The 26,346-nt window shown below is 29.9% G+C and overlaps 1 protein-coding gene across 2 annotated transcripts in view; it reads right to left on the bottom strand.

Moving 5' to 3' along the window:
• Nucleotides 1–24,207, bottom strand: part of LOC116767299 (guanylate cyclase 32E) — a 32,446-nt gene extending 8,239 nt beyond the window's left edge. Inside the window, exons 1-14 of one of the 2 annotated variants that reach the window (XM_061527478.1) lie at nucleotides 24,028–24,207; nucleotides 17,688–17,820; nucleotides 16,852–16,967; nucleotides 12,147–12,254; nucleotides 11,730–11,852; nucleotides 11,436–11,637; nucleotides 11,275–11,352; nucleotides 10,451–10,695; nucleotides 9,112–9,257; nucleotides 7,664–7,781; nucleotides 5,702–5,792; nucleotides 2,665–2,842; nucleotides 2,143–2,380; nucleotides 29–133 (exon numbers count right to left, since the gene is read on the bottom strand). In XM_061527478.1, the coding sequence (XP_061383462.1) occupies nucleotides 29–133; nucleotides 2,143–2,380; nucleotides 2,665–2,842; nucleotides 5,702–5,792; nucleotides 7,664–7,781; nucleotides 9,112–9,257; nucleotides 10,451–10,695; nucleotides 11,275–11,352; nucleotides 11,436–11,637; nucleotides 11,730–11,852; nucleotides 12,147–12,254; nucleotides 16,852–16,967; nucleotides 17,688–17,820; nucleotides 24,028–24,051 (1,905 nt within the window). In that variant the 5' untranslated portion in view covers nucleotides 24,052–24,207. Of the gene's footprint in view, nucleotides 1–28; nucleotides 134–2,142; nucleotides 2,385–2,664; nucleotides 2,843–5,701; nucleotides 5,793–7,663; nucleotides 7,782–9,111; nucleotides 9,258–10,450; nucleotides 10,696–11,274; nucleotides 11,353–11,435; nucleotides 11,638–11,729; nucleotides 11,853–12,146; nucleotides 12,255–16,851; nucleotides 16,968–17,687; nucleotides 17,821–24,027 lie in introns of both variants that reach the window. The other variant, XM_061527477.1, reaches the window with a different exon arrangement.
• Between the last annotated feature and the right edge of the window lie 2,139 nt (nucleotides 24,208–26,346).

The raw sequence follows: 26,346 nt of genomic DNA, 5'->3' as shown, positions 1-26,346 counted from the left end.
ATTACAAAGCCTTAAATATATCGCTTACCTTGAGACTTCCCCTAGTACAGTACTCGGATAGTGCACACACATTGGGAGGCTCGATACACGCTCCAACGAACCCGTTCACGTTGTCGTGTTGTAAATCACGCATCTGATATAATTTTAATACTTTCAATTAATACCGAAGAGATATTTTTTTTTACATATACTTCTCACTTCTTAGTACTAGTGTATTTTTCATGCTATGGCCTCATTCGCACTGGGATCCTAGTATATTTTGCCAATGTCAACGTTTTTCATTGTTGGACGAATAAAAGACCTTCAACTAGTAATCTTGTTTACTAGTCTGTGGATGAATATTTTTGATTAAATGCGCTAATGATAGATGCATCACTTGAAAAGAATCTCATTACATTGGTGGCCTTAGTATTATGGTTTGTTTGTGGTTTGGTTTTTGAGTGTTTCTTATTAATATATGCATTTTCCTATTATTAATGAATGAAAAACATTGAATTAACAAGTAAAATAGAGCAACACTGTCACTTAAAGCATTCCTTCGCTAAGCTCATGTTCCTGGCATTTTGTAATTTTTGATTTATATAGCAACCTGTAGGCGTCGGCCCTTCTACTCCTTAAGCAAATTGTGAAGCCACCTTAAAATGACTTTTATACAAAACTCATTTTGTCTTCATAATAGAAGTTCGGTAAAATCTAAATAACACCGCATTACAAAAACATAAAGGTTATTTAAATTATACATTTACGAACCTATTGCAAACAAAAAAATGGTATTGGTAAAGTTATTTATATGTACATACATATACATATGTATATAGGGTGTTTATTTTGTATTTATTAAGTACGGTTATAGAAATATTATCAGAACATTAAATTCATATATCAGAAATTGGTTTAGAATTGTGAATGAAATAATACATGTACTATTATTACAATTTATGTTCAGAGAAAAAACATGTTTTGTTTTCATTTGACTGCCATTGATTTATTGGAAATAAATGAAAGAATAAATCGAAAAGAATTGAAATGTTTTATACTATAATAATATATTATTATAAATATAAGAATGGACTTAATTTAGAATATTAGAATTCAAATTAAAACTAATAGCTTTTAATTTGAAAACGTCAAATCAATCTGTCATTGTATTATGTCTTTATTAGTTATAAATGTTGTTAAATGTTTAAAAAATAATATTTTTATAATTCTTTAAAGGCTAGGGTGGTTTAAAATAAAAATGTTTTTTTTAATTAAAATGTATCGATTCTGTCTAAAAAAAAGTCTCGTATATGATAAAGTGATGAATTTGTATGATAAATGGCATTTCAAATATAATAAAAACCCGAATAATTATTTTACATGTTAATGTCACGGTTTATATGTAAATAAGCTCTGAGATGACCCAACTAACTTCGTTTAGTCGGAAAAGTAAGGGAACTTTTTTATTTTTTATAAGTAGTTTTTTTTGTGTATCCTAGGTACATTGTGTTTTAAAATTTTTAATAACGTTATTTAATTATGTAAAAATATTCAAGTGTCAACTTTTTAATAGTTTGTTTGAAAAATGAACGATTTAATCATATATTTATTTTATTTTAATATTACTGGTAGCATAAACCATAGATATCATGTAAAAAGACATAGATTATACAAAATAAATTCATTTTTGTAGATTATTAATATGATTCAGTTCATTTTTGCACATTTATTTATATATTTATTAAAGTTAATTTGTGTTTTCATTAATATAATGTGCGATATATCAGTCCACCTTGTTTTTGTCCTCATGTTCTAACGCTGTAAATCCTATGAAATTCGGAGCTTAGTATAAGCGCATTACGTGGAATTACTTACATAGAAGGTTTTATTGGAGCGTAATAAGCATCGTCAATTTGTAATTAATTAAATAAAAAAATAAATTAAAGATGTCAAAATTTATTTTCTTTGTTTATATAATTTACTTGTAGTTAATACCAGAGCTTAAAATCTTCTTTGAAATGACGTAATATATGAAGCAAAGAATCAAAAACTTGAAACTTTATGAATGAAATTCCCATGAAGTTAGATATTCCTAGGAAGTAAGTGGGCTTTTTTGAAATACGGTTAAAACCTAAATTATATAATTCTATATGAAATACTTACAATTTTAAGTTCTTTCTTGACTTCTCTTGTGATATCAATGTGACTTCTTCTGACACGTTTCACTGCGAGAAGACGACCTCTATAGAAGGCTACCTCCGTGAAAATAGCGGAGTATCTGAAGTCCAGGTCGGGGTTGGAGCTTAGAGACACTTGACTGGATCTTGACACCCCTGAGACCCCCGTACTGCCAGCACAACCCTTCTCGTTTGTCATACCATTGGTGTTGTTAATTCCGCTGCTATCTTGCTGAAAAAACTTAGCTCTGATCAACTAGCTAAGATACTGTTGCCGTGTAACCGTTTATCGGACATAATTTGCAGAGAATAATTTGATCTAAAAAAGTAGCAAGCATCACAAGTTTTATCGCGTTTGAATCATGAATTATTTATATAGTTTTTAGGGAGGGACAAAATGAAACAAATATTTTATGGTAAATAAAGCTATTACCGGCTAAAGAGGAAATTCTACTGATAGAATACTCTGAACAAGAGCACGTGCAAACAACACACAAGTTCCGTTTACCTACTCAGTTTGTTGCCGCGCTGATCCTCGGGTAAATGAAGGTCCCTGAAGTCAATCTTCCACAGCAGCGAGTCCAGCTCTTGTTCGTACCGCCAGCCGCGGTATAATGCAAGCGCTGCAAGCGCTAATAGGGCGAGAGTACCTCCCGACGCACCAAGGGCCCAAGCTCCTATATGATCTGGAATGATATGTATTGTTTTTGTGTTTCGTTCCCATTCCCATATCGTTTCCAGGTCCCAATTACAAAAGATATGAATATTATATCAATTATCCCAATTTTCATTTCAGTTTTTTAAAACTTTTTTTTTATTGCATATGGACATGCTATCTTTTTTAAATGCTTTTAATCTTTCGCTTATCTGTCATCTATATAACGTATTACCTCATTTCTATAGCTCTAAACATTATGATTAAGGATTTTTTAAAATCTCAACCCTTTACTTACAAACAACTAATAAAATATTGCATACTTTATGTTTATGTATGTATAGCAAGAAATAAATTTCCTCAAATGAATGGCAGCATCCTCTGTATATATATTATTTATGGAGAAACTTTTCGTCCAGTCAACTTTGGTACAGATGTTGCACCCTAACGAGATTTTGACTAGGAAACTTTACGTCATCAGCGTATCTCCAATTATCAGGAAAATGTCAAGCAGACATATTTGAAACAAAATTTTTTAAAGCAACAAAAGAGGTTAGGTATTGTATGCGCGTGATAATTCTTTACACACAAGATTCGGGTTTAACAAACTATAACAAAGAGTGATATATTCGATGTTTATTTGTCAACTACTCTTATGTACTTCTCATAAATAACCATCTGGCGTCATTAGTCAATTCTTAATTAACTGTTATTTTGCTTCATTATGCAGAACACGTTTTAAATACAAACGGGTTTAATGTTTTTTTTTAGGATTCCTTATTCTTGGGTTCTTTTCTAGGGTAAGAATATGTGCAAATTTCTTGAAATAGTCTTCTGTTTATATTTAATCATAATAAGGAATATTAATTCTTAATATGAGTAAGTTTTTTTTTGGTTAACACAGGCTAAAAATATGAGTTTCTCTTTTTGATTTAATGTAACAGGAATCTGTTGATATACGTTCTGTACCACAAATGAATAATAAAAATTATTTAGAATTTTTACATAAATTACAAATAAAAATTAATGTTAAAAATCTCGATGTGTAATTTCAACTCGCGCTTGACCGGTTTTTTGTGTAACTTTGTCTGAGATTTTTCAAAAGTTCCAAGAGCTCTAATAAATGATGTCCTTTTTCGCTGTAAGTTTTTTGTTAAGTAATTTGACTTGGTATAAAAGTATGTATTGTTAGAGACTTCTCATTCTAGTCTTACAACTGTGCCACGAAAACCTCATTAAAACAATGATTACTCGTAGGTTGTCCATACAATAGCGAGCACTTATATATTTTGTGTGATTACGAATAAGAAATAATTCGCAAAGATTAGCAACAGATCTTTTGACATTGGTTTAAAATTTGGTAAAGCTAATACAATTAATATTTTATAACAATTATAGTATACAAATCAAGAGATAACAACTCTAACTGAATGTGCCTCTAACTAAAGTTGACTAAATCAGTATGTACTTAAATTAAGTTACTACATATTACACGAAGTTTGATCTAACAGATTTGAAACCTATATTATTTTATATCACTGGAACTGGTTTAATCAACATAAATAAATTGATCTCTTTCTCTCAGATGTTCGATTTATTATACTTTTGTATCACAAAGTTCCTTATTTTCTATGTATTAGTTTCGTCAGATTAATATCTGGAAATCACACGATATATCCATGACCACATAAAGCTGGTTGCGATAGTACATTTTAAATTAAAAGCGATTACTCGTAAACATACTAGGAGTTTTCATTGTCAATCGTTTTAACCGTCATACGGTTTCATCTTTTCTCATAGAATAGTATAGTTTAAGTTCGTACTAAGTTTGCAGACCAGACATTCACGAGAAAAGAGCTGCGTTATCACTGGGACAATTGCCCATAATAATAAAATCAAGAATTTTTATGTTTTATTGCATACGTAAAACAAGAGTGTTGCCTTTACGAAGCATTTTTTAACTGTCCTATTATAGTAAAATTTATATGGACTAGTCACTATTAAGTATGAATCCATTTTCTTACGAAGATTTCTTTCTATACTAAATATTTAAAAGCTTCAATAAAATTTTACTTAAACAAAACTAATACTCATAATTTAACGAATTTAGGTACAAATTATACGAAAAATATTATTTGGATATAATTAATGCTAGCGACGCATAATTATAAAAGCCAATATCAATAAATCATTCGAATGAAATTGGATATTACTATAAGTGGAAAACTTTATGCTGAAAATTACGTATCCATCTGTTCAGTGAGTGAGTTTCGTAATAACATCCGCTGGCCGTTCACAGATATCCGACAAAATAGTCTATAAATGTTTAATACTCGCTATCCGATGTAAACGTTTTGTTAGTGTTGTACGTCTGTTTATAATTGAACGCGCTCTAATTATTTGATCTGAATTTAATAGTTTGCTTTGAGTTTCAGCTATCGGAAAGTACAGGCTTTAAAGATTTGCGATAATATATATAGCGAAATTGAAAATCTTTGTATAACGTTGCCTTAACCGTTCTAAAAAGCAAACGTATTTTTATTTTGGTACTGGGGTAAGCTTCTGAGGGGTTGTTGAAGGTTGGGGTGGGGGTTGGTTAAGTCTCAACGGGTGTCGCATGCGGCCGATGGCTCACTGCTATACATCGCTTGTCACTCACACCAGTTACGACGCTTTTACGACTCACCCCACTTAAACTTACAAACCTTGTAGTTAATGTTGGACCTCCTACCATGTTAGTTTTTTTTATACCAAATGTATCCGACTAATGGATTTTCACTTACTGTATTGTTTTACATGTAAAGGAAAATACATTTTCTGGTAATGCATTTACCTAATGTATTATACATCGATTTTATGTATGTATGTATTAGATTATTTGGTTACTTACTGACGCACTTCTCTCCTCTGAATCCGCATGGGGGCTCCGAGAGCGGCACTCTACCGCCCGGCCATTTCATCTCTCTCAGGAGCCGTAACTCCTGCATGAGATGAAGTAAATGGCACGTAATGCAAATGTTCTGTAAATTTTATAAGCTAAAACAACCGCAGATCATGCTTACGGTCTAACTACGAACGGTGTTCATTAACGTATGTAATAAGTTATGTTTTATCATAATTTCTGTAATAAGAAATATTTGTATAATTTTGTTTCATTTTATTCATCTAGTGATATTTTCAACATGAGCTTATACTGTTAGTAATAGTTTTTACATTAAAAGTTATGTGCGCATAAGTTTTATGCTCGCGACTTTTTCCACTCTTATTGTGTTCGAGAATCCGCGACTCGCTGAAAATTCTCGGACCCATATTTTATGAGCCGACAAATGTTTGCAATATTACTATGCTAACATTTTTCATGTGCATTTAGGATTTATTTTTAGATGTCTTCTACAGTAATTTTGTCGTTTATACAAATGTCTGGGGTGTAACAATACGAAGACATAGCAACGGCAACACGTTTTATGTTTTGTATTTCAACGAAAATTGGATATTGATTTATTTTTCACACAAGATCCAGATGATAAAAAATACCATGTTATAAAAAATAATTACATGCCTTTAGTATATTTTTATTATTCACTGTCTTCATAAATAATGAGCTTTCTAAGTTAAATAAAAAAATATGAGAAACCAAACAAAAGAAATGCCACATTAACACACAATTTTAATAAAAATACCGAAATAACCTTTCACACTTTAGTGATATATTTAACTTTATATCATAAAAATAACGAAATTGTAAAAAATATATATGAAATGAAGCAACCTATTGCTATGATAAGTGAGAACTAAACCTTGTTTATTATCTATATATATATATATATATATATATATATATATATATATATATGTGAGAGCGCGGGGATCCTCGTGGAACCTTGGCCAAGACCCTAGTCCTTTAAAAGGCTTTCGAGTCTGGGCGTTAAGTACCGATGACGATGGACAGACTTCCATTTTGAAGCAAAGATAGTCTTTACTCAAAATGATACTTGTTTATTGCTAACAAATTCTTACAATGAATGTCAAGAATTGTATAGCGGAGATTCTACCACTGTGGCTCCTAAGAGCGACCAATGTAGAATGAATTCAGTACGATTATGCTTTGACTTTTATATGGTAAATTCTATATTACAATTGTGGGTACTTGGAAAAAACTAATCACCTGATGTATTAATAAAGTTATTAACATCGGTGAAGTGGGTAATTTGAAAACAATTATAATGAACGAATACACGAAAAGGAATATTTTCGATACGAGAAGGCTGTCGGCGCGACATATATATATATATATATATATATTAATAATTGTAGATAATAGAAAACAATGTTATATGATATTTGTACGTGATATCGTTACGGGTAGTGGACGTTCCTCAATACGTGACCCTTTTCTTTTATTATCCATTCAAAATGACACAAGTATATTTTATAGAAGTCATTAGTTTCAAAATTCATGACTTTTTCAGTATACGATAACAAGAGTTATTATTCTTCAACCATATTATTTGTGTGCAAATTCAGTTTAAGCTAATTTTTTCTATACTTACAGCTAATACGTCTTACAAACACCTTACCTTTAACATATAACAGAGATAGAAGCTCATTCTTTAGTTATTTGTACACGCTTTAACTACTCAGACATTAAAACAAGAAAATATAAATTAATTTAAGTCTCCGTAAAAGGTCATTAACTAGAACCTGTCTGGCAAGTCGAGCTAGTAAAAACTATATTCTTACATAGAAAGGAATGTGAGATTTCAATTAAGATTATCAAAAATCCACATATGTCCTGTCTCTCTTAGTTACTCTTAAATAATAACTATTTGATAATATGCAAAAAATGTTTTACCGGGGCCACTTTATGAAGGACTGCGAGAGGGTAGAGTCCGGGAGGGCGAGACGGGTCAATGGATAGTAGGGTGTAATTCCCTTCAGCATCCCCGTTTTCATCCATGTGGATCCAATAACTGTTATGGGGTGTAACATAATACGTAAATAAGTAATATATATGTATATTTAATATATTTTTTATACATACACTAATTTAATTGATTTTACATGAATATGAAATTACTTAATTGTTTTTCAACAAGTCATGGGAGATAATTCTATGAGAACATCGTTGTTGTATGATAAATATTTCTTTAAAAAAATTTAATTAATTGTTAATAAAAGCAAAATGTTTCCCTATAAATTTTTGTAACTTTGCCTCATTGAAAACACCGTTCAATTCACTGAGTTCCAAAAATACTTTTCAACTTTTAAAAGGTTGTTGAAAATTAATAAATATACCTTTTATTTTTTTCTCATAATGAAATGTATATAACGAATGTTATTTCGTCGACTAAAATTAACAAAAAATACAAGTTAATTTTTGATAATAATTTTTAAAAAATCTCCTTCTTACGATACGAGTGAAAGAACTAACAAGAAGTGTTTCATATAGAAATGGTTTGAGAAAGTTTAAATTAACTTTTTAAGTCTATCAAACTTATAATTTGATATGAAGTTGTTAGAAAGTCAGCGACTTGTAGAAAATTCGCTAATATTATAAATGTGAGTTTTAAACATTTACCCTTCCACGTAAGCAGATATTTTTGACTGAACATAGATTAAATTACCTATATACAAGAAGACGATCCAACGGGAAGAATTATTATTAATTATCTAAAATATTTTTCTATTTCACATACAAGATGATAATGAAGTTAATATTGTTAATTGTATATATACCAAAATCATATCGGGAGTTAAGGGGATTTTTTTTTGTTTATTTATTATAGCTAAAACCTTCCTTGATAGATAAATAAAGCATTTTCTGACTCTAAGGTGTATCGTTCTTAATTAATATTATTAATAGTTAATGATATAGTTTGAGAAGTCCCAGACGGACAGAACTGTGTCTGTATAAACGTGTCTTGAATAACAAAAACTTTACACTCTACAGGTATATATCTCTCCCATGGTAGTATAACAGACCGGTCGTATCTGAGCGCGTCTCAGGCATACTAACATGTTACGTAACACGAAACGTATTTGAAACAATACTTTGCTGTCTTCAAGGCAGTCTAAGAGTTACATTAATGAACTTCGTTAACCATCTCTCATTGTATTTAATAATAGCCATAAAATCAGCTCCTGTACTATTTTACTTATCGTCATAAAATTTTGTTGCATTTTCATTAAAAAATATATACATTATTATTGTTATAGGAGTCATATTAAAAAATTAGTTCACTTATAAGGAAGGAAATATTATAATTTTCTGAATAAAGTATAGTTTATAAGTATACGTACCCCATCACACTAAGGTATGTAGTGTTCCTCATACGTGAGGCTATAGCGCGTCCATCCCTCGGAGCCTCCCCTGTCCGGAGCGAGTCGGCCAGCGCACGCGCATACAACCAAACCGCGTCATGAAGCCACGCGGCCTCCACTGGGATCTTATAAGATTAGATAAACATTTCTACATTACACATTCATATCGATAAATAGTCATCATTAACCGGGAACGTTATTTATGCTATTATTTTTTGTTTGTTTGTTGTAAAGCGAAACAAGGTCGCTGTAAATGTATTTAATATAGCTATAACATTTTACAGCTAACCAACAATAATGTCAGATAAAAATTATTAACTATTTTTAAGAATTTAATAAAAATTACGAAATGAATAAGAATCACGAAATGGAAAAATCACCGAGATTCCACTTAATTTTATCAGTTTGTTCCAAATGTCGGGATTAGGAAATAGTAATCTCCCCACTTATCCTATATACTAATAAACATCAAAGAAAATTTGAAATATAATTTTAATTGCTCAACATGATATCACATTTGGCGCACACTTTAATTCTGTATCATCATATTTTAGAACGGCCTATAAATCTTGGCACGGCCCAGTTAACGTTTCTAGGAGTGGTATCGTTTATTTTGGCAATTTGGATATAATTTATTTTGATAATATTATTGAGGATGCTTTCTAAATTTGTGTATGTGATGTCTATCAATTTACAGTCCTTAACACGTTAGCGGGACGTAAAATTATGTTCTGTAACCAATATGACTCGTAAACCCGAATCTAAAAATAATTTACAAAATTATGTTATAATAGCCATAAAATGAAGTATTTGGAACACTTCCATGTCTAAGGGGTGATAAGAAAATATTGAGACTATACCAGACTTCAATTTCAAATGAGACATGAGTTAAAAACGTTTACTGGGTTTAAAATGTTGTTTAATATTTTCCATCTTCATATTTTCTTTAATTTCCAACCAAAATTTTTTTTTTTTGTCTTTTAAGATGTACTTTTTTACTATACATCTTTACTAATATTTGTTAAAAGATCTAGTAGTTTGTATGTGTCGAGAAGAAAGTGTGAAAGTTTCATTTAATAGTGTTAAAGATTAAATAGCAGTTTCATATATATTGTCATACCGATTTAAAGTTATACGAGAATGCGATGTCTCGGGAAGCAGCTAGTATATTTATTCTATTAGAAAGACGATAAGTCCCTCATTAATATTCATAGCGTACAAGTAAAATAAATTTACTCTGTCATTAACTGCGCGTTGAAAACGATGCTATTGGTACAATAGAAATAAAATAACAAAAAAACTATTTTTGTACACTTACAACTTTTCCACCGCCCAGAGCTAACAGTGGATTGTTAAAATTAAATGGAGGCATTGTCAATCGTGAGTTGACTTCCTTAGAGAAGGCGGAGTAGGAGGGTCCGGCGGAGGGCGCCACGGCTAGATACGAACGGAACGCTCTCATGACACGAGGCTCGGGCTCCTTCCTTAACGGCCCAGACAGATATCTGATGGCCTCGTTAGGGTCATACCTGTCCACATCCACTCCAATAGCGGCATACTCCCCTACAATAGACAACCCCTATTTATGACTTCATATATCCACGAGACAATTCTAAAATGTTAATCTTCTTATCTTTACTATTTTTTCGTGTGTATCAATCTTATTAACTTGTACTATTAACCATTACTTATAATTCCTATAACATTCCTAATCACAGTCTTAATTTCTTTGTTCTAATATTTCATATTTTGCAGTTGTAAATAATATAAGAGAACAAGTTAATAAATAGTGCTTGTTATGCTTAAACAAGGTACAAGTTCGTCATACCATAAAAAATATATATGGACCACAAAATAATACACAAAAGTGAAAGCCACAATTTGAATTTTGTGTATTTATTCGTAGTTTTATGGCGCCACGAAAACTTTGCTTAGAATTCTAGAGTGATTTTGGTACAACAAAGGAATAGACGAATAAATCAAAAGGCTCATAAAAATTATATGCGCTCATACTTTTAACACGAGGTAAAATATCGCGTCCTGTTTATTACGATTAATAGAAATATTTTTATTCCCTCAGTACATTAACTGATTAAACCTTAATATTAAATATAGTTGGACAATAAAATACATATTACTCACCAGAATTAAGTAGTTTCATTGCGTCCAAAGCCAACATGAGACCTATGTGGTCGTGATAGTAGCCGATAGAAACGTAAACTGGAATAATAATACATTTTAAATAGCGAAATTCTTAATAATAATAATTTGCTTTGCTAATTAATAATTATATTAAATCTTACTCCTCGTATCCTTATACGTCTCCCTCACGATGTCTAAGAATGGATTCCTCGAGAAATTATCTGGCCTATTGTCATAGTAATACGGCTGGCGGTAGACTTGAACCGTACGGATGGTTATTTTCTTTTCATTCGCTGCTGTCATTATTGCGTACGCGAGACGAGAGAAATCGTGATTCTGTGCCTTTAGGTACACTATGGCTATCTGTTACAGAAATATCATACGTTTCGAATAATATTGTCATGAAAACGATATGTTAATATATATTTTGTTATATAATTGTATATTATGATTACATGCATGAAATTGAAATGCGTTAGCACGGCGACCACGGACCGAGATATGTCTATGTCGGATGGACGAGTTCTGGCGAACGTTGAGTACACACGCTTGTTGGAATTGGCCACGTCCCTGCAGTACTGGCGGAAAATAACACAAATATTCATACAACCTTCAGTATTATACAAAACTAATGATTTTCGAATTCATTTTATATAGGTATATTATTATACTACATTTCATTTCGCAGTAATCTGATCACGGAGAGCCGAGACGAAAGTAAACTAAAGCTAAAAAACATAGCCTTATTTAAATATGTACTTGAGAAAGTTTTAGATTTATTGTTGTTCAATAAAAGTACTGATAGCAGAGTAAGATGAGATTGAGAGATCTGCTTACTTTTACTTATATACATGACTTGTTGTGTTACTCACGTAACTAATCATGGGAAGGTTGAAGGCTGCGGCCATACGACCCTCGTGCACGCAAGTTTCTTGAGGTCCAATGAACGCTGACACGTTGGCAGCCCACAACGCTGCGACCTGGGTTTATTAATGGCAAAGACAACACACTTAAAGGTCAAGATCATATTAGATTGTAAATTTTAATTACAGTACACAGATATAAAAAAAAATATTAATATTAACGTATTATTATTGAAATCCCTAAGTATGAAACACTCGGAGTTTCGTTAGAAAAATATGTGTATTGTCAGGAATCCAAAAATGATGTACATTGAAATTTTAATATTCATATATACTAGTGATCTCAAATAAGTGTGAAATATTGTCAATGAATTTTTCAAACAATCCTGATTCTGTTTCAGCACCAGAAACGGATATTGTAAAATAAGAGGTTGGCTCGAGCTATGTGGTAGGAAAAATCTCATATAATGAATTACTCTTTACCTACGTAGGAATACTACAACATTTTATAAGACCATTATTATCCTAGGTATAGTGTTAGTTTTGAAGATTAAATGAGTTTACAATAGTCAGTATTTCAAATAGACCAACTTTTTGTATAAGTAATATGATATTTCCTAAACGTTTTTATGAAGTATATTTAGAATGTACTCAAAAAAACCTTTTGTTTGATTTAGAAAACCTTTATTTAGAAACAGAAAATACTCTTCAACTTACTTCACACCTTTCTAATGCTATGTGGCAAGATTAAAATTAAACTTATTCAAAATTTTATTTGCTTAGCCATTCACGAGGATTTGTTAAGAAGGATAGAGTGAGAGTGGTATAACGTGGTAACGGAAAAAATATTTTTATATTCTATACAAATAAAAACCATCATTGCACGTATTCCAAAATACTAAGACCAAGTGATGCCAAAATATTTTACAATATTATCATAAATAAGGACTTCAAATAAGTCAGTCATTTTAAATCTTGGCTCCAATATCGAAAACTATTTTCAAATAGCAACATTCGTAATACACAGATAAGTTAACAAGAATGTTTTTCAACAATCTCTTTCAATTTATCTATTAAATTGACCACAAAACTGTAATATATCTGTCAAGTAACCTTTACTGATGTCACCGCAACAATCTGCTATTAACGTCGCATATGACAGTTTATGTAAAAGAAAAAGAAATTGTATTGCTAAGAAAACATGAGATCAAATAAAATGTTCAAGAAGATATATTACCTACTATAATTTAGGTTATTATTTATTAACAAAGATACAATATATAATATTAGCTAGCATGAATCAACTAATCTCAAAGACTGTCAACCGAAGACCAAAATGAAGGGTTATGTTGTTTTTGTCATTAATTATAAAAAAGATGTGCGTACTCTATATTTGCAATAAGTAAAACGAAACGTAATCAATCTACTGTGAAAGCGGCTTTTAGATGAAATTGTCGAAGTACTATTATTACGTTAATGTTCCCTTTATTTTCTACAAGAATAATATAAAGCTAAAAGCTTTTAAGGTTACAAATATAGAAATAAAATGTTTTATAAAGGGCAATGGAGAAGTTATTTATTTTAGCTTATAAATGAAATTATGAACTTTCGGTTATTCAATGTAACGATTTATGATAATAAATTGTAGCACTTGTGTACAGGCTATCTGACTTTTATTTCACATTATTATAAAATATTTGAGGAAATACGATGTCTCAATTTAAATGATTTTTCAGTCAGACTTTGAAATAATTTTCTTTCTAAAGATAAGAAAAAGCCGAAATTTACATTCCAATTATCAGAAAGATTCTCTGGTCTGGGCTCCGTGGGTGGTCCTAATTTATTTTCTTATATATTTGAAATAAATTCGTGGGATTCACAAATTGTTATAAAAATTATTCTTATCGGTATTAAAGTTGTTGCTTAAAACAGGTTCTGATTTTAATCGTACTGATTAAGCTGGATATTATTGTTTATAAAAGAAAGTGAGTCAAGTAGGGATATCGGGTACGTTGAGTGAATTAAACTAATGAGATTTCTCGATGACTCCAGCACTCGCTCTGACTACTGATGCCTGTTACTAGGTCAGTGTAAGGAACAATGCAATTGAATTATTTCTGGAGTGCAATATAACGATGAATATTGTTCATCTTCACTGCGCTTTCGAATCAATAATTAGCAATTATTAAAAAGGTACTCGCATTTTAAAAAATTAAATGTTTAAATTGCTTTGTTAGTATTTAAAAAATATATTTTTTTATTTATAATGTCGTGGTGGCCTGGAGGTTAAAGGCCCGCCTCTTACACGTGAGGGCGCGGTTTCGAAACCTGGCAAGTACCAACGTGATCTTTTCATATGTACTTTCTAAGAGTAGTTAGACACCACTGACAGACGGTGAAGGAAAACATCGTGAGGAAATCTGGTCTTATATTTTCAAATTATAAGATTGAAATCGCCAACCCGTCTTGAGCAAGCGTGATGATTAATGCTCTAACCTTCTCCATGTGAGAAGAGGCCTTTGCTCAGCAGTGGGCTCCGATAGGCTGATGATGATGATGATGATTTATAATGTTTAGCGTAATATAATCTATAATGATTTTATGTCCGTGTAATATTTATCATCGATTTAAAAGATACAAAGACACAATATACCAAATAAGTTGTTATATAATTTTTTACTTAATCGCTGAAATTAATCGGAACTCCATATATAATACAGCTGTTATTGGTGTTAATAAAATAATGTGACGTTTATTAGTTCGGACAGTTCGCCGTACAGGGAATAAAATGACGAGACCAGCGAAACAATTAATTCCTTTTATAATCTTTGTATCGCCAAAAAGTTTTTATTTTTTTATTCACACAAAGAAAAAATCTAAACCTTCGTTGAATGATACCATAAATTCTAATACATATTCGAGTTAGATTTGTTCAATACCTTTTGATTCTAGATATCGACTAAATACTCCTAAATTATGGGAGTTCTAAGCCTTGTTATATATAACGTATTAGATTATATTAAAACGGATTCAGATCGAAGATCATTATTCAAATTCGTTTATTGCTCATACATTACAAGGCTACCAAAACAGAAAATGTGACCTTAAAGCTTTCACCATTTTGGTTTTAATGATATAAAGATCGGAGGTTATTTAGTAACTCCGGGTAGGCTAAACTATTAAAAATATTTAATAATTAATGTGCGGAATCCTTTAGCACAGGGACATATGTTATTATGTTATATAATTAACCTACAATTCCTCATGTGATTCGAATGCGAAAGTTTGTGAGACAGTTGCATGTGTGAACGTCTTTTAAACTTATGGGTCAAACACTACTTAGCGAATTTTATATGGAACATTAATTATATATTAGCGAAAATGTATCCATAGCACCACTTTTCATATCGAAAATTTAATACTCTAACTGTCCGTTTGAAGTAATTTTTTATTTGTATGTCTTTTGATATATTTGTATCTCTGAAATATATCAATGAGAAACCTGATGACACTGACTGCTTCTAGAGATACGAAATAGTATATAAAGTGGCATATCTTTATAATTAACAATGGTACAACAATAAAACCACATTCATATTAATCTAAACTGTGTCTGTTACTATATTTTTAAAATATATTACTCTCTAGTTTTATATTACGAAAATTATCAAGCTTGAATTTTAAATGCTCTTTGTTCAGAAACTTCTCACCTTTAGTTCGTTGACATTTGTTAGCATTATATAAATAGTCTATTATGTGCTATTACGTGTAATGTGACGTTGACATATATTTACGTTAACTCATTCATCAAGCTCTATATTATTTGTATTTCAACTATGATAGATGGAAAAAACAAGCTCTCTTGATATATTCCAATTATCGAATGAAAAGTTTTATTGATTGTCTTTAAATAACAGTTTATACAGACTCATAACGACGTTATTTAATTACTTGTCTCTTGGTTTTGTTATAGTGATATAGAAATACTAAAGAAACATAATTATTCGACTGATATACATGTACAGATATGTGTTTTGATAAATTGTTACAATAATATAGATGACACATTAGTACTGAGCACCAGATTTGGATATCGTCCTACTAGTCATATTTTGTATGAATTCAAGTGACACAGGCTATACCAGAAAAGAAATTGCCTATTGGCTATTATATATACATTTCTTATTCGCGCGTTGGTCGTTTCTGTCTAAACCCAATTTAAATACTTTTTCGAACGATATCGCGTGCAAAGCCTAGTCTTACAAATAAAATAAAATTCAAACCCTTCTATGTACAACATGGCATTGCTAACAGTCTTATCAAACGGAAGTGCTTTTATCTATTAATATAAATTTTTTTGTTGTTTAATCGTTTTACTAGATATTAAAATGACATTTAAAAGATATACAGTATATATTTTTAGAATATATTTAAATTAAACCAAAATTTTCTTTTATACTAGACGATATATCATACTATTTTCCATTTTAGGCCATGGTTTATTTATTTTATAGCAGCTGTGATCACGGCAGAATATATGAAAATATATACAATCAAAAACCATATTTTAATCTTAGATATAAATACGATTTAATATCTTCTAACAGCCATTTTAAATTTTAATCTAAACATACATATTATAAAAGTAAACCCATTCGTATCAATAAAAATATTTTTTTTTATTTATTAATAAAATGATTTTATAAATTCTTACCTGTCGTATGGAAACTTCTTCCTGACCGTATGTCTCAGCGACGACGAAGTCTAATGAATGGCCCATGGGAGCTAGAAGTTTTTCGTTCACTTCATCTACTGCCATGGAAATTGCTCCTGTTAACGAATTTCACGATCAGAGAAACTTTAGCTTTAAATAAAACTTTCTGTTCCAATTAATGTTTTTTTTTCAGAAATAATCTTGTAAAAACAACTCCTATTTCTTTTATCCTCGAGTAAAATTATGGAAATACAGTTAGTTATTGGATTTGAAATAATGTTTTAATTAGAGATATCTTCGCCAGACCAATTTTAATTATATCAGTAGTTGAGACAAACATTCGTCTCAAATAGCACATGTTCACAAACAAATTGAAATGGTTTTTATGTTAACGTACAAAGTTTATTTAATATACATACTTAATCAACTCAAAAACTGTATTCTTTATAAAAACACGATACATTTGGTTGGCCACCACTTTATAAACATCGATCGGTTCCAATACGTCATAATCTCTTTCAGCAAAATGATTTTTAAAAGCTGTTTATAAAACACTGTATGATTGACATGTACTTATAAGATACACCGTACCTTTCGTATACATTATATGTTATGAAAACAATTTATTTTTGTACGTAAAATAAATATCTTTATATTTTCTTTATACATCAAGGGATCACTGAATAGGGAGTCGGGAAGGAGGCTGTGAGGTCGAGATAACAGTGACGAGATTCATATAAAATTCTTTGTCAGAATAAGCCTCGCTGATTCAAGTTAAAATATGCGGATAATTTGATATGAGTATGTTTATATGTTGTTTATAATTGCATGTTTACCTGAAATAACTCTGCCGGGCATTTGATAATTCAGGTCGCCAGGCCGTCTTTGTGACCCTGTTAGGTATCCGAGTGTGAACTTCTCCCCATGGGATGTGTCCAGGGTAACTAGTAATATGAAGCACCAGTGCCACTGTGAACAAAACTTATATTACACAATGTACAGAATGATCAGCTAGCTAACCACTTCTAACTTTTGGTATACTGAATAAAAATACTAACTTAATAATAATGGAACTCATAGTAATGCACAAAAGAAGTATTCAACAAACATATTACACTTCAAACATGTAGTTTATTACTTATATGTAATAAGGTACCCCCTGAATCTTCGTAAGTTATCACCTATTATATAAATATAAAGTACTGAGACCGAGCCATAGAATCTGAACTGTGGTCAGCAAATGGGAATAAATATTATTTTATTCATTGGATGCAAGGATATAGGATTGTGTGATGACCCGTACTAAGTTCTAATTTGAAGTTATAGTCGCCAACTGTTCCGACACACGTGCGAGAAACATTTTTCCAATATTGTCCGCTCGTAAAGTGCTTTGAAGTGCAGATAGCTACGGCATTTAAACGCACGCTTCAGACTGCTATACAGCTTGGTTATAACAAGCGATTTATTGCTGACGGAATCGTTTGTAAAATTTCTAATATTAAATTAATCTTGTATATGAATCTGTCCATATGTGTCGAATAAATATTTATTACTTTTTGTAGCGTTATTGTGGAAACTCAATATAATTTGTCTCAAGGGTAGGTTACAAACAGTTTGCTGTATACAACAATTTACATAATATTTACCAAGTATATTATAATGAATATTCCAATTGAGTATTTTATTAATTGAATCAACTCAACGTGTCATTGATTTGTATGATCCTTTGCGCAATGATATAATATGTTAAGGCAACATTATCGAGCACCGAAACTAGTTTGCTTGTGACAGGTTCAAGAATGTATAAGAACTAGTTGCTTCAGACAGCTCTGCTCGGACGGGGTTTTTTTGATTTTCCTTAATATTTATGGAAAAAAAAAAACAAATAAATACGTAGATTTTTTTTGTTTTTTGTTAATCTAGAAAAATGTAGAAGTAAAAATAATATTTATTGTCGAATATTAACAAACATCCGTAAATACATCAAAATTTACATACGTGCATGTTAAAGTATGCCTTGAACTGTATTGTGAAAGTAAACATCTCGCGTTGGTAATTATAGTCCAACTCGAGATATCTTCTGTTATACTTTAAGGGCACATTTGTATAATTTTCTAAAGGACTTCATTGTGTCCAAAAGAAACTTAATATCACTTATTTAATGACATTTTACCTATAACTCATCCTAAAATCTATAGGAATTTAAGAGAAAATTTATACCAAGCAAAAAAATATAATAAAATTACAGTTTTCGTTAAAATTCCTAAAAGCTTTTTGTTTCAACGCTAATAATATTTTGTTACTTAAAAACTGGGTATAATTAATGCTGAATTTGGCACGCGGTTCAAAACTAGACATGGGACATTTTGTAGTTTATTGTTAAAAATAAAACCGGTGGGAGATATTTATAAAACTATGACCCGGTTAAGAAATCGTGTTTCATTAAATAGGGTTTAGTATTTGTATAATAAACATAAATGTAACATTGGTACTAAACTTGCAATTTTACATATATCTGCGTAGGATGTAGATACATTTTACATGCCAAGTGTAGTATTTTAATTTTTTTTTCCAATAATATTGCCATTTTATGGAAATCGAAATGCAAATGAAATACATTTGGAAGTATTACGTGTATTTAAATTTAAATTTCATAAAAATACTCCGTTAACAAGAGCACGAATTTTTGTACAACTTTTAAGATTCACATGATCAGGTCATAATTTTGACTAAATTTTGAAGGTTCTTTAATCAAAAAAGTTCGGCTAAAACCGAGTGGAACATTAAATCAAGTGAATCCACTTGTAAAACAGCTAAGAAATTAGAAGAGAAAATTCTAAACCTTCAAAGAAAAGTTTACCTAATTAAAGTTCTTTAATATAAAAAATTTTAGCTTACAGACGACTTGTTGTAAATAAAGTTAGTAAAAAAACCTGGTATATAATAAATCAATGTGAATTATTTTTTTTATTTAATATAAAACATGCACTATGAAAATGTTATTTTTTTCCAATTCATACCATATACTTTAGAATTAATATTCTAAAAAAAATCTTATCGTGCAATTTTAAATCAGTACTATTTTACGCATCCCTATTTGTATAATCAATGTTCTGTTAACAAAATTAAATAACAAAGTGGAATGAAAGAAATTCGGCAACAATCTGAAAAATGTTTGCTCGGGATGGTATGGAGAATGTACTCATCTCCCAACCCGAGTTCCGCCGACACTATCGGAATGTTTACGAAGCGTGATTGAAATTTACCCAAGAGCAAGCAATTTTATACTCTTCCGTTGTCAAAGACGTATATGCTTAAAAAACACATTAACCTGGATACAGTAAGTAATTCGAGTTGATGATTATAATTTCAAATTAATCGCATTTTAATTTTACTTATTTTCATCATATTTAGTTTTTGAATACACTGTTAAATATATCATGACTCATAACCACTACATGTCCTAAATCTATATGCCACTACGTAGTTTATCTCTGTATGGTAGGGCTCTTTGGAAAGCCACTCTAAATATCAACAGAACAATATAGATTACGTTAAAACAATGAGATTACAAATAGTAAAAACATTCTATTTATATATGAAAGTACATGTACAGTATTTCAGATACAAATTATAAGTATTTTTGTTATAAAATTCAACAGTGAGTAAGCAGACAGTTGATTTCTTGAATTTTCCTCGATTACAATGTAAATTTGGAGGACTCAGTCTTGATGTTGTTTTCCAATAATCGAAGAGGTCGATAAGAGTTAATGTTGATAGTGCAGCGGTAATACTACGGCATTGACATAGTTGCCGCGTCACTTCGTCAACGTTCCGCGCAAAAAGTACTGTGGACACTCGCAAAACAGGCCCTTCTTGATAATAAGGATAATTTGTTTATAGATACATTCAAAACAGTGTGGATGTCTATACTGAGAATTACTAAGAGAGATTACTATTACTACTACTACTAAGATATTTACAGTACATGAATGTGAGAAGTTTGTGTCCCTTCAATGTTTACATATACTACGTTTATTTATACGTTTTGAATTGAGTACGTTGAAAAAGCTATTTATGAATTTTCTTAATATTATTCATAAAAGTTAACATTTTTTTATATGTATAGTTCTAGTATATTTGATAAATGTTAGACGAGCAAAAAAAGGAATATTTGAAAAAACAGCTGCTAAAGAAAAATAGCACTACGTTGATATTTCGTTTGATGAATAAAACAAAAATACATACGCATAACAATTCATGACATATTATTTTTTTAATATAACAAAGTATAAAACGACGTACAAATCACTGAATATATACTTACAATAACCATTATAGTTATAATCGAAATATATACAAAACGAATAGTATTTACTTCAGTTTATTTTGCTTCTCGGTAAAATAGGGTGAAAAAGAGATGAGGATCGAGCAGGGCCTTATAGCCTCTAAATCCACGCTTGGAATTCTATTAAATTATTCCCGATACGAAACTGCGTGTTCCAGTATTTACTATTCTAAGTTTCTTATTTTTATACAATAATATGATATATGTATATAAACTTGCGGTATAATTTGTATTATTAAATTATATCACAATATGAAACAGTATTATGTATATAAAAAACAATGAAAGTTGTTATTTGAAATATTAAGAAATAACTTTGTATGATATCAAATAATGCCGGTGTGGTTTTTGGAAAGATATTCATTGTCGCAACTAAACAACTAACTTATAAAGAAAAATTATAAAAAGTAGCCCACAACGAATAAAAAATAATTAAAAAGTATTGAGAGCCTCCTCTTACTAAGACTATAAGAAAACAATTATTCAGCGCTATTCTTATACTGTATACGTTGAGTTTCCATATCTTATAAACGATTACCGTCCAAATATCGTGTAGTGTTATCGAAGTTTTAGTGAAAAGCATTTCACTTGTATGTAATTTGTATTCACATCAGTCCGTCCCGCAGCGTGTAGAAGGTTTGAACCCGCATCAATAAACAGCGTTGATCCCGGCGCCCGCGCAGCCTTCTCGCCATGTGGCCGCGCCCGATACATAGTAATGCACTGTTAAATGTAGCTTTTAACGTTGCTAACTCTGATTTTGGTATTGTTCTAACAAGGCTATTCAGGATTGACTGACGGAATAAAACAGCAAACTTTTTTGGACTTCTCTTTACTTTTACTGACTTTTTTACCTGGAGTTTTTTTATATTTTTACCTCGTAATAAAATTAATTCTGAAACTTTAACGTTTATTTCCAGTTTCCAATCCTACGAAAACAAGCTAATTTTATCTTCCTCGCAAAAGTATATTTTAAATACAATACTAAGTCGGACATTGGATGGCGCAACTTCATACATAAATTCATTAAAAAAATATATTTTGCACCTACATAAATGTACAAATAATGAGATCACAAAGAGAACTTATTCTTACTCTTAAAGAAATTGTGCTTTTTCTATCCATAATATGTATTTCTTGTTACTAAGTAATCTGCTATAAAATACAAGACATATTTATTGAGATAGTATAGAGTAAGAAATTCCCATGTTATTTAAATTTTTTATATGTTTAGTTTCGATAACTGCTTGAGCAAAATAATATTTTATATATATATCTTGTTATATTTCGGTAAATTAAAAAAAAAAAAACATTTTTATATCATATTTATATTTCAAATTATATTGTATAAGTTGTTTTATTTTTAAACGTAAAGTATTGTAGATTTCAGAACTTATTACGATCACGTAAATAGAACAATGCTACATTAGTACATTTATAATACATTGTAGAAACGACGTATAGAAAAGTCGTGAAATTAAATTCTTTTATTTTGATTTATAATACGATTAACTACTAATAACGCGTATTTTCTACTCGTTTTTATAATTGAGATTCATAATATAGATTAATAGAAGTCTTATTTGTAAGTGATTAAGCTTGATTGTATATATGAGACTTATTGGATATAAACAACTAAATGAGATGTAAGACTCTTGCAGTATTCATTTAAATAAACAACTAAAGATACAACTACGAAATGGCTATTAAAAGATAGGTTGAAGAAAAAAGTTGTAATATACGGTTGATTGAATGACTGACTCATACTCGTTTAAATCTCCCTAAGACTCCTTTTTCTAAGAGAAATCTATTTATAAATTGTATATAAGATAAAAGCGCATTCAGCTTTGTCGTTTTTCCAGTCAACATTCTCATATTGTTTAAAGTGTATTTACTCTACTATAATAACGCGTGGATTACTTACAAAGAAATGAGAATTCCGAAGAAAATAAAAACACATAACAATACTTATTTTACGCGACTGTAGAACGAGGACTTAGTAACCTTAATACTCTTTAACGTCATAATGTAGTAATATACCAAATTTTATGGAAATTTATCTCGGAGTTTCGAACAATCCTGTGGCCGGGGCCACATACAAAATATAGCTAGATTAAGTTGTAGATTATAAATTATTTTTTTTATTCCATTTTATATTACAAAATGCTATTTTATATCTATGTTTAATAATAGTAACAAATTTTACGATTTGTTTGATCTTGTTCAAAGATTGTTGGCATTATCTTTAATAAGAGAGCGGATTGTAATAAAAATTTGAATGATCATATGACTGCTTAAATACTTAATAACAATGAGGAAAATATCCATCGCTTTAAAAATACTTTTCTTTCATAATTTTCTTTATCTATGTATCCTAAAGTTTTATTTACTTTTTAGAAGCACACTATTTGTAATCATTTACTGATTATTGTTAATTAATAATATTATTTTGAAGGAGATATATTTTTTCTTTTGTAATATATCCGTTTTCTATAACAAATACACTATATAATTATCATTTTACATAATTTTTGGATAAAGCCTAAGCTCATGTCTTCCGAATCTCATTATTTTTATTCATTTGTACAATAAATTTGTTAAAATAATTTAAAAAGATAATATTCAGTACATAACGCAACTATATTTAATTAAAATTCAATCATATAAGAAACATATGTTAATAAATGTATATATACACTGATAAGGTTTTATACAACTTTTTCTGATCCTAAATGTAAAAAACTTACATCAGTCCCACTAAAAAGACATCCTATCTATTAAGAAAAATATGATTCTAAATTTCAAAAAATATCTTTAAACACACTTACCATAGCCCACTTCCAATTAATCATTTTTGTTTAAATGACTTCAGATATTGCCACTCACAAAACATGTATTATTCATATTATGTATAACTTTTTATAAGCAAAACACTGCCAATTATTTTCGCGCCATTACGCTAAAGTTCCCGCGTCCGCATCTTAGATGCGCACAACGTTCACAAACCGTCGACGCTGGTAGACTGACTGTTTAGTGTTTTTACTTTTTACGGCTACGTGTGACTAACACTAACTATATATATAAAGCAGATTATAGTAATTACATATAATAAATCAAACATTATATTTGAATGCAGTGTGAGGTTAACAGTCTAACAAGAATTTAATGTCTATATTTTGAATGGTAATTATTTTATGATGACATAAACAAACCAAAGATATATTTAAGGACATTTCAACTTTATAAGTCAGAACCACAAGGTTTATTTAAAAAAAAAGTAGTAAAATAACGTGATTGTAAGCATTAAGAAAAGAGCAATTGATTTTTTATTACACCCTAATGTTAGATAAGACATAATCGTCAAAATTCCAGTATGAATGAACACCCAAGTGAGAAGTAAACGGTCAAGGTAAACCACCATGAGTAAAGTATTAACTGCAAATTTCTGTCTACACATGACGTGTTTTATATCTGGAAATTAATTTTAAAGAAGCAATTTAAAACAAATATATATTTTTTAATTACTTTAAAATTATCGATTAAAGTTGGATTTTAAAATAAGTGTGTTTTATTATTTTTTTATATATATTTTGCAGTTTAAGAATTATATGAAGTTGCGTGACATGCACCCACAAATTTAATATTTATAAATATATATAATTAGTAAAAAAGTATTTTTATAGAATACATATACATAATATTTGTTTTAAGTTATATTTTATATAGAGGTAAAATTACCTTGACAGTTATTAAGTTCTACTGGTAGGCTAAGTACTAACCTGGGTTAAAGCAATGTCGCAACACAGATCCTGGTCCTGGTAAAAAATAACAGTGCTAAAATTTGTTACATGTCGTAGGTACTTATGTAGGTTGGAATTTGTGCGATAATTTGTTACTGTCAGCCACATGCCTGTATACATTGTTTATTTAGCTGCAGCTTTTCTCAGGAATGTTACAGATTAATATCTCTTTAATTACAACAATATTGTCATTGAAAATAATATTTTTCAGATTTAAGGGAGGAAAAAATGCCACGATGTCAAAAATTTTCTTATAATTTATTAATATAAAATATGAGATCGATATAAAGGAGCTATTAAAACTAAATTATTTTGTATATATTTTTTTTTAATGAAATTTTAGATCTCATTATATATTTTTTGTTTATACATAAACGAATAGGTTTTTTTTAAAGATTTTTTATTAGTTATAGAAAATGCAATGTGTGTTTCATGTATGTAAAAGGGAAAGGTAATTAAATAACTAATATAATACTTACATATTGCGTTTAATTAGTGGTAGAGGATAATGTACACATTAATGTTTTAATGTTTCGAAGGCGGCTTTGTGAATGTATTATTATAATACGTGAAGCGTTTCTTAAAAGAAACAACAAAAGTAGACAAAAATTACTACTGATTAGAAATACATAGTTAACGTAATTCATATGAACGTATTATGATATTTGTAGAGAAACGAACTTTATGATGTTAATTCATAGGCGACGAAATTCGAGTTACAGCGAATCTATTATCTGTGGGGAGGATGACTGAGTGTGAAAATGTAAGATGTGTTAATACAAAATCGAATACTTTCCTTTTGTAATGTATTGAAGGTTAGCTCTCATTCTAGACTTTCAATCGGCGCTACTTTTGGGAGATACAAGAATGTAGTAGTCAATATTATCACATAATTACAATTCTAGTATAGGTATATACCTTCAGTTATCTTTATTTTAACATATATATAAAGACAATTGAAATGGAACATTAAAGGCACTTGATGTTTACGTCAAATAAAAAATGTGCCTCGTATGTTTTCGGAGAACAAAATAAAAAAGAACAGAAGTTTATACAAAAAATTGCTTTCATATAAGCCTCAGCTTCTTAAAGCGTGATGAAGAGTCTTTCTAACATCCTTTAGAACAAATGGACCATAAAATATGGATTTATTATCAATAACTTGTGTGATATACAGTTTGAATATATGTATGTCACATGCATACGTATATGTTTATGCATACGAGTATATAACTGAACCTATTTGGCTTCTGTCGCCGGAGTTGTACACGGACATGTACACGATAATATAAATTATTAATTGTTTTTTATCAGTTAACCAATGTAGGACATTTTAATAAAATAACA

The sequence above is a fragment of the Danaus plexippus genome (assembly GCF_018135715.1).
Source record: "Danaus plexippus chromosome 9 unlocalized genomic scaffold, MEX_DaPlex mxdp_26, whole genome shotgun sequence".
NCBI lineage: Eukaryota > Metazoa > Arthropoda > Insecta > Lepidoptera > Nymphalidae > Danaus > Danaus plexippus.
This window is presented reverse-complemented; position numbering and strand designations above follow the sequence as displayed.